This window comes from Clupea harengus, chromosome 7, assembly GCF_900700415.2.
Source record: "Clupea harengus chromosome 7, Ch_v2.0.2, whole genome shotgun sequence".
Lineage (NCBI taxonomy): Eukaryota > Metazoa > Chordata > Actinopteri > Clupeiformes > Clupeidae > Clupea > Clupea harengus.
Genome location: NC_045158.1, coordinates 26,539,931 through 26,549,930, shown reverse-complemented (window position 1 = coordinate 26,549,930; position 10,000 = coordinate 26,539,931). Strand labels below are relative to the sequence as shown.

Sequence of the window (10,000 nt, the reverse complement as noted above, 5' to 3'; positions counted from 1 at the left end):
GATGGACACCACACTCGAGGAGGTCTTTCTCAAAGTCTCAGAGGAGGATCTGTCCCAAGAGAACAGCGACGCTGGTGAGGAGAAAACAAAACACTGTGGGCTGTGTAGACAAAACAATCCTTTCAAGGGCTTCAAGGGCAGTTTTAAGAAAAGAATTTAGGAGACTTGATTTTTTTCCAGGTCTTCTTAGTTATGTGCCATGAATATAGTTAGGCAATTACACATGTCAGGCCCTAGAATAGCATCAGTTTACCTCAGCTGTGCCTTTACTAAGCTGAATGCTTTAAGCATTTGTGATTGATCAGGGGCCTTAAGGTTGTTGCTAAGCAGAATGTTGGGTCTTCAGGTACATTTAAACCCCTAACACCAGCTGTAATTCCCCCACAAACACAAGAGACTGAACTGTTTGAACTGGAGGATTTTGCACAATAACTGTGATCTCCCCAATCGTTTTCTCACCCAACTCTGTCTTTCTCCTTTTTTTTTCTCTCTCTCTCTTTCTCCTCTCGGGTGTCTCTGCTCTCGTTTCTCAGACATGAAGGACTCTCCTGGCGGTAACTCCACCGGAAAGCCCTCGTCTCTGCCGAGCGGGCCGCCGCAGGGCGACGGGCAGCCAGCAGGGGGCAGTGTGGCGCGGCCCGAGGTGGAGCTCAGTAACCTGGTCACGTGCTCGCGGCTCAGCCAGAGCCAGGGCTCCCTGCGCTCCGGCTCCTCGCTGGGGTCGGTGCGCGGCGACGAGGGCGGCCTCTACGCCGACTTCTACGGAGACTACTGCCCGCTGTTCGACCGCGGCCCGGACCCCGAGTCCGCCAGCCTGAGAGGTGAGCTCTGAAGCCAGGACTCCACGGAGAGCAGGTTATTTGAAAGTAATCAATTGGTTACTAAAGATACTAACGAGGGCTTCAACCGCAGTTGTGAGAGAGGCTTTGCATCATTCCCATTGCATTTACAATATACAAGTATATTGACATTCAAAATCTTCATATCAGAGATTCAGTATTACAGGTTGATTTACTGTAAATGTTTGGGTGTTGATTGGTGTTGGACGAGGGTTGATGTTCTGTTTGTGTGTGTGTGTGTGCGGGGGCAGATGAGCAGGCGTCTCCCGACCCCGTGCTGGAGGGCCAGGGCAGCTTCAAGCTGGAGGGCTGGTGGCTCAAGCTGCGCCAGTTCCACGGCCTCATCGTCAAGAGGTACCACTGCGCCAAGAGGAACACCAAGGGCCTCTTCTCCCAGATAATGCTGCCCGCTTTCTTCGTCTGCGTGGCCATGACTGTGGCCCTGTCCGTGCCCTCAATAGGTGAGGAGAACACTGGAGTAATGGAGACGTGTAGAACAGGTCTATGTGACACGACTCCGGTATCAGGTATTGAGTTGCGTTGTTTTTGTGTCTGTCTTGCTCATTCACTTTGCTTTTGCCTCTCCAGGAGATCTGCCGCCCCTGATTCTGTCTCCGTCTCAGTATCACAACTACACACAGCCACGGGGGAACTTCATCCCCTACGCTAATGAGGATCGGCCACAATACAGGTCAGCCTCAGTTTCCACCACGACTCCAGGGGAGAAAAACAAGGATGGAAGAGATGGCTATATTGCGCATAGAATCTTTTCCATCCTTATCACACGTAGTTTACTTTTTAATTGTTTTTGGGTGACGGTGCATGGATGCGTTTCAGGGCTCACTTCCCAAACAAAGAAATTGAAATAATAAATTCTTGGACATAACGACTCAAACGGTCAAAGGGGCCTGCCATGAAAAGTTTACGAACCACTGACTCAATTTAACAGTGCATTTACCCTTATGAAGCCACACAAAAGTATAATTCACACGTGATATTTGTTTTACAGTGTTCCACTCAGTATTCACGCTTTATCTGCCCCCTTTGTGTATTCTCTGATTTCTCAACCCCTCAGTTAACCAATACAAACCATGGCAGCATGTTTCACTCTCCTCTTGATCCTTTTCCCTGTCCTCAACCCTACCCTTGTGTCCAGGAGTAAGCACTCATGTTTCCCTGTCCTCCACCCCACCCTTCTGTCCAGGAGTAAGCACTCATGTTTCCCTGTCCTCCACCCCACCCTTGTGTCCAGGAGTAAGCACTCATGTTTCCCTGTCCTCCACCCCACCCTTGTGTCCAGGAGTAAGCACTCATGTTTCCCTGTCCTCCACCCCCCCCTTGTGTCCAGGAGTAAGCACTCATGTTTCCCTGTCCTCCACCCCCCCCTTGTGTCCAGGAGTAAGCACTCATGTTTCCCTCTCCTCCACCCCCCCCCCTTGTGTCCAGGAGTAAGCACTCTCCCGACGCCGGCCCCCAGAAGATCATCAACACCCTGCGCCTGCCGTCCGGTGTGGGGGCCACGTGCGTGCTCAAGACGCCCTTCAACAGCACGCTGGACCAGCTGGCCCAGACGCTCAACCCGTACGCCAACAACTCCAAGACGCTGGCGGCGCGCTACTTCGACCCCATGTGCCTGGACTCCTTCACCCAGGGCGTGCCGCTCTCCAACTTCGTGCCGCCGCCCCCCTCCCCGGCCCCCTCGGACGACCCAGAGCCGCGATTTGATGACGGACCGTGGAACTACACCGCAGCGCCCCCGACCACTGTGAGAGGTCAGTGTGCACCAGTATAGAAATTACCACTGAGAGAGGTCAGTGTGCACGATTATAGAAATGACCACTGAGAGAGGTCAGTGTGCACGATTATAGAAATGACCACTGAGAGAGGTCAGTGTGCACGATTATAGAAATTACCACTTTGAGAGGTCAGTGTGCACGAGTACAGAAAGGACCACTTTGAGAGGTCAGTGTGCACCAGTATAGAAACGCGACAGAAACAGGTGGAGCAGTTGTGTTTTTGCGAACCTCCTAGTTTAAGAGTCACCACCAAATTTAGGTGGCTGGCATGAACACAAGGGAGGGAGGTGTAGGCCTGTATTTTTCAGTAATTTCTCCCCTGATTACATGAACTGTGCATTATATTGGTACTGGCCATTTTCTGCAAAACAACGAATGAAATATACCTTGAATATATTGCCACACCAAGATATAGCACGTATACTGGTAGTAGATATGTAAAAAACACATACACTTTGGTGTACTGAAGTGTATTTAAGTAGATGAGTCATATGCTGTCAGTGTCAGCAGTGCACTTTAATCTTCCACACTATTTGATGCTGACGTGGGTGGCTTGAATGTGTGCTTCCGCAGAGATGGTGACGTCTCCACCCACGCTGCCCCTGTCCATCCACGAGCCGGTGAAGTGCATCTGCTCCATGCAGGGAACAGGCTTCTCCTGCCCCAGCGGGGTGGGCGGCCGGCCCCCCCTCACCAAGGTGGTGACGGGGGACATCCTGGTGGACATCACAGGGCGGAACGTCTCGGAGTATCTGCTGTACACCTCTGACCGCGTACGGCTGCACCGGTAAGTGGACCTTAGAGTGACCGGTGACTCACACGCTAACACTAGCATTGCGCATGCCTGCACAGCCAGATTGGACCGCTGAGTGACCGGTGACTCACACGCTAATGCCAACGCCTGCAGAGGTAGAGAAGGACTTGGGAGGCTTGGGAGAAGGACACACATTGGGAGAGGGACACGGGAGAGGGACACACATCGGGAGAGGGACACACATCGGGAGAGGGACACACATTGGGAGAGGGACACACATTGGGAGGGGGACACACATTGGGAGAGGGACACACATTGGGAGAGGGACACACATTGGGAGGGGGACACACATTGGGAGAGGGACACACATTGGGAGAGGGACACACATTGGGATTAGGAGAGGGACACACATTGGGAGAGGGACACACATTGGGAGAGGGACACACATTGGGAGAGGGACACACATTGGGATTAGGAGAGGGACACACATTGGGAGGGACACACATTGGGAGAGGGACACACATTGGGATTAGGAGAGGGACACACATTGGGATTAGGAGAGGGACACACATTGGGATTAGGAGAGGGACACACATTGGGATTAGGAGAGGGACACACACTGGGAGAGGGACACACATTGGGATAGGGACACACATTGGGATAGGGACACACATTGGGAGAGGGACACACATTGGGAGAGGGACAGACATTGGGAGGGGGACACACATTGGGAGAGGGACACACATTGGGAAAGGGACACACATTGGGATTAGGAGAGGGACACACATTTACTTGCTGGTCCTTCATGCTGCCATGCTGGGAGATGCCAGGGGCACCTGCTTCTGAAGGGTTCTGGAAAAGGATATTAAAAATCACGCCGGTGCTTTCTCTCACACACACACTCACACACTCACACACTGTCCCCTCAACAGATACGGCGGACTCACGGTGGGCAACATTCAGAAATCCGTGCCAGCCTCGTTTGGCAGGAAGATACCCCCCATGGTGCGCAAGATAGCGGTCCGGCGCTCTGCCCAGGTGAGAGGGGGGGCTGATTTGGGTTTGATCTAACCTCTCTCTCTCTCTCTCTCTCTGTCTGTCTGGTGCTTTTACCCGGTGTCAGCAGGCGGGGGATGAGGTAGCCTGTTGTGACCGAGCCTTTCTCCGCCTTTTCACAGGTGCTGTACAACAACAAGGGCTACCACAGCATGCCCACCTATCTCAACGTGCTCAACAATGCCATCCTGCGTGCCAACCTGCCCCTGAACAAGGGCAACCCAGCTGCTTACGGTGAGACATGAGGAAGATGAGAGTAGGCCGAAGAACAGGGGCTTATATGTTGCAGCTCAGCCAGTTTTCTCAGCTTGCGGTTCCAAGGGACCATTGATTCAGTACCATTATGTTCAGTTCACCATAAACCAGAGAAATGTGATGCAAAGCTGAATGTTTATACACTAGCAACCGATTGGAGGTGAGTATGAGTATGCCATTTATTTTTGTGTGTGTAGGAATTACCCTGACGAACCACCCCATGAATCGAACCAGCGCCAGTTTGTCTCTGGATTACCTGTAAGACTCTCTTCTCCATTTTGAAATTCATCACTCGCAAAGCACATAACCCTTGTTCTCCCCATCGGGCACTCCTCATCCCTCTCTTTCTCTCTCTCTCTCTCTCTCTCTCTCTCTCTCTCTCTCTCTCTCTCTCTCTCTCTCTCTCTTACTCCCCAGGCTGCAGGGCACAGACGTGGTCATTGCCATCTTCATCATCGTGGCCATGTCCTTTGTGCCGGCTAGCTTCGTGGTCTTCCTGGTGGCTGAGAAGTCCACCAAGGCCAAACACCTGCAGTTCGTCAGTGGGTGCGACCCTGTTATCTACTGGCTGGCCAACTACATCTGGGACATGGTAAAGACCAGAGGGATAGTTCAGTATTTATATATATTTACATTAATTTACATCTGGGACATGGTAAAGACCAGAGGGATACTTCAGTATTTATATATATATTTACATTAATTTACATGGGATGCTTTTCCCAGGTGGTTTGTCGTGGTACACTCAAGGTTAAATGTTAGACACTGACATTTTAAACACCCTCACTCTCTCGGAGTGACATTGGTGATTGCACAACAATGTTTTCAGGAAATGCACCCCAGGCCCTAAGTGGTTGTTTTTCGGGAGATTCAGGCCATTGTGTCTATAAAGCGTCTCTGTGACTGATCCAGTTATTAGAGGTGTTCCAGAAATACAATAGTCCAGCGAACTGAATGTGCTTTGAAATGTCCTGTCTAACTCTGTAATCTTCCTCTCTCTGCCTCTCTCTCTCTCTCTGTCTCTATGTCTCTCTCTGCCTCTCTCTCTTTCTCTCTCTCTCTTTCTCTTTCTCTCTCTCTCTCTGCCTCTCTCTCTCTGTCTGTCTGCCTCTCTCTCTCTCTCTGTCTCTCTCTCTCTCTGCCTCTCTCTCTCTCACACTCTATATGTCTCTCTCTCTGCCCCCCCCCCCTCTCTCTCTCCAAGCTGAACTACTTAGTTCCAGCCACATGCTGCGTCCTGATCCTGTTTGTGTTCGACCTCCCGGCGTACACCTCCCCTAAAAACTTCCCCGCCGTCCTCTCCCTCTTTCTGCTGTACGGGTGAGTAGGCTCCCCGCTTACCCAGACCGCACCACTTCATAAATAATACACCTTTACTTAATAAGCAAAGCCCCCCCCCCCTGAGATGAAATCTGGTTTCCACCAACACCAGTGCCAACTCTTTCCAGGCCAGGCCTCCACGGATAGTGTATAAAAATGAAACCCACGACTTAAAATAGTAGCCAGTGCAATGGACCTTGTCATTGCAAAGTCTTTAGAGTTGTCTAACTTGGAGTTTGGTTTCTTGGCTTCTAGCTGGTCCATCACTCCCATCATGTACCCAGCCTCGTTCTGGTTCGAGGTCCCCAGCACAGCGTATGTCTTCCTCATAGTCATCAACCTCTTCATCGGCATCACCGCTACCGTGGCAACCTTCCTCCTGCAGCTGTTTGAGCATGACAAGGTATGGTACCACTGCTGTGTGAAATTAGACTGTGTCAGTACAAAGAAATGAAAACAATTGTTTTTCCAAATTGTACACTGATGCAGAGAGTGCAGAGTATGAGTGCTGAAGGTGAGGATCTCCACGGGGGAGGAAGTACAGTTTTAGTTTATAGAACTGATCTGAGACCAGTGCCCCATGAATATGGGCACAGTTTAGTTTACTAAATGACTTTCCCATTTTGGAACTAGACAGCTGCCTTAGCGTACCTATGTCAGTTATCGGACAGTGTCAAACATCGGCCATTCTATTAAACAATCAAAATGCTAAGTTTAATAATGGATTAACATTCTATAACTTCTTTTTAATAATGGATTCACATGACAACGCGAATGTTCGCCGATAACACACGCCGTCCGATAATTAACACCGTTACGATAGTGACTCCAGCTCAGCCTTTGGGATATAGGTGGAAGAATTCACTACAATAAACTGTTGTGGTCTGGCCCCATCAGGATCTCAAGTTGGTGAACAGCTACCTGAAGTCATGTTTCCTCATCTTCCCCAACTACAACCTGGGCCATGGCCTCATGGAGTTGGCTTACAATGAGTACATCAATGAATACTATGCTAAGATAGGTATGTCTTACCTATGTATTTGTATTCATAAATGATGTACACACACATACAATACATCAATATTGAAAATATTTATGCAGCCACGTTTTGAGATGATTTTTGTTCTGTTAATGATACACATGCCGCCGTTCTGGACATCAGAGGCCAAATAATCAAAGTGAAACTGGTGTTAGTAATGAGTTGTGAGCAATGACTGTAAGAAGCATGGACAGCGTACGCTCATGTCCAAAGACACTTGTTTGTGTGTGTGTGTGTGTGTGTGTGTGTGGACAGCGTACGCTCATGTCCAAAGACACTTGTTTGTGTGTGTGTGTGTGTGTGTGTGTGGACAGCGTACGCTCATGTCCAAAGTGAAACCACCAGAAGGAACTAAAAAATGTCTGTGAGATTTATCCAAGTATGGTTGGTTCTGGGCTGGTTCCTGCAAAAAGCACTTACTGCGCAGATTCCAGTTGCGATCTTTGCAAATATGGGCGACCAATTTTGGCCTAATTTCTTCATACCGTAAGTGCACGACGCCATGCTCACCATGCTTTTTACGGTCATTGATTGGGAGCAAACGATCAATAGAATAAGTCCAGTTGTGTTCTGAGAAAGTTTCTCAGTAATTATGAAATAAAGATGGTTCAATAAAAACTTGGAATGTTCTGACACAATGACACACACACACAGAGTTGAATCTGACTATTTTCAACTCTGTGTGTGTTTTTTTTTTTTTAAACGTACCCCTCTGCTTCTTCAGGTCAGTTTGACAAGGTGAAGTCTCCGTTTGAATGGGACATTGTTACACGCGGCCTAGTTGCCATGACGATTGAAGGGTTCGTGGGCTTCCTCATCACCATCCTGTGTCAGTACAACTTCCTGAGGAAACCACAGTAAGTGCCTCTGCGTGTGAAAGAGAGTAGCGGTGGGTTAATGGGGCATGCTGAAGGATAGCATTAATAGATACATAGGCGAGGAGAAAGATGGAGAGAGCTGTTTTAAAATCCACACTTCAGAAGAGGAGAAAGCTGGAGAGAGCTGTTTTAAAATCCACACTGCAGAAGTGGAGGGAGAGGGAAAGGAAATGATAACTGAAGCTCCACTATGATATTGTATTATCAGTGAGTGAGTAATATTGAGAGATTTTTTTTTCCTCTCTATCTCTGTCCCTGTGTGTGTGTGTGTGTGTGTGTGTGTGTGTGTGTGTGTGTGTGTGTGTGTGTGTGTAGGAGGATGCCGGTGAGCAGCCAGCCCATAGAGGACGATGACGTGGACGTGGCTTGTGAGAGGCGGCGCGTGCTCAGAGGAGATGCGGACAACGACATGCTGAAGATCGACAACCTCACCAAGGTTGTCTGAGTCTGGGCTAGATCATGTTTCAAAACCTCACCAAGGTTGTCAGAGCCTGGGCTAGATCATGTTTGAAATGCACAGATTGTGTGTGTGTGTGTGTACTGTTTCAAATTACTGGCAAAATAATTGTCCCATGGGACTGTAAAGTCAACAATAACAGCTTTGGCAGGAGGAAATGCACTTTGTTTAGAACTCCCAAATACACCACCGCAGCCAAATCCAAGAAAATCCCTCCACTTTCCCCTTAATGAGAGAACAGATTACTTGGCATTATCTGCTGTTGATAGAGGGGATCATTCGTTTAGTCTGTGTTTATGACACTGCGTAATCGCATGAAAACTTTCATATTGTGTTAGCCTGTTTGTATTATGGAGCTGTAGTTTCAGCTGTTTAAATACTCAAATCAAATCAAATCAAATCAAACTTTATTTGTACGGCGCATTTCATACAAGGAGGTAACAGGAGGTTGTTTTTCTACTGTGATTTGTGTATGTATGTTTGTGAGTTAAGTTAAGTGTATAAGCTACTGGATGACCTAAATTTCCCTCGGGATTAATAAAGTATCCATCTATCTATCTATCTATCACAATGCGCCTCACAGTAGGAAAGAAAGGGGGGGGGGGGGGGGGTTACAGACACTTGTAAAAAACACACAGAAGTCAGGAGGTTGCTTGTGACTAATACTTATGTCCTGGGATAGTCACATATACCCCAAAGCCACATTTCCTCTCTGCGACGGGACATGATCTGGCTCATTGCTCTGGATATGCCATGGGTGCATTGTAGTTTTTATCAGCCGCTTTGGTACATTTCTCTGATCAGACTTCAAATTCTCAAAACTACGTGTTCAACATCTCATCTCATATTATATATATATATATATACATGATAACAGCGGCGTCTCATTGGTTTGGGAAATGGCGAATGCTTTGGTCCACTCATGCAAATGAGTTTGTGTTATTGTCTGCAGTGACCTGCGTTATCAAATTAGTTTGTGCTATTGTCTGCAGTGACCTCTGACCTGCGTTATCAAATTAGTTTGTGCTATTGTCTGCAGTTACCTGCGTTATCAAATGAGTTTGTGCTATTGTCTGCAGTGACCTGCGTTATGAAATGCATGTGCCATGGTGACCATTTATCATTGTTTGTCAAGCATATGTTTCAGTGACAGCATTTTAATTTTGATAAATGGCTTGTCTTTGTAATTTTGATAAATTACTTGTCTTACCGTACCTTGATGGTTTGCTTTTGATGATTAGGCTTGATTGATGTGTCAAATGTCCTGTAATTAAGAGTGGATTGGCACTGGTGCCAGGCCAGCATGAGAGAAATATACAGAAGCAGAATGTTCCACTCTACCAGGAAACAAGGCGTTCAGTCATACTTTCACCATTGGGCTTTACAGCACACAGAATCATCCCCTCCTGGGAATCATCTGGCGTGATGTCATCCCTGTGGGAGAGGTTTTATAAGGACCAGCACGCCAAAGTACTGTGTGTCGTCATTTGGGTCGACGCAAGCTTTTGGCACACAAACACCATCTGGGACCGGTTTCATGGCCTCCATATTGATTACTGTTAATTACATCTATTCTTTTAGTCATTGCATTACCCAATGCAGAGGT

At 48.1% G+C, this 10,000-nt stretch overlaps 1 protein-coding gene across 1 annotated transcript in view; it reads left to right on the top strand.

Moving 5' to 3' along the window:
• The window catches only part of LOC105891665 (ATP-binding cassette, sub-family A (ABC1), member 2), an 88,615-nt gene that overhangs the window by 69,497 nt on the left and 9,118 nt on the right, over positions 1–10,000 (top strand). The window contains 15 exon segments of the mRNA XM_031570970.2: positions 1–74; positions 534–821; positions 1,091–1,300; positions 1,428–1,530; positions 2,286–2,611; positions 3,209–3,422; positions 4,322–4,427; positions 4,568–4,679; positions 4,898–4,958; positions 5,118–5,292; positions 5,905–6,020; positions 6,276–6,423; positions 6,918–7,041; positions 7,784–7,916; positions 8,253–8,373. The exon segment at positions 1–74 is cut by the window's left edge and continues 47 nt beyond it. Coding sequence (XP_031426830.1) covers positions 1–74; positions 534–821; positions 1,091–1,300; positions 1,428–1,530; positions 2,286–2,611; positions 3,209–3,422; positions 4,322–4,427; positions 4,568–4,679; positions 4,898–4,958; positions 5,118–5,292; positions 5,905–6,020; positions 6,276–6,423; positions 6,918–7,041; positions 7,784–7,916; positions 8,253–8,373 — 2,311 coding nt within the window.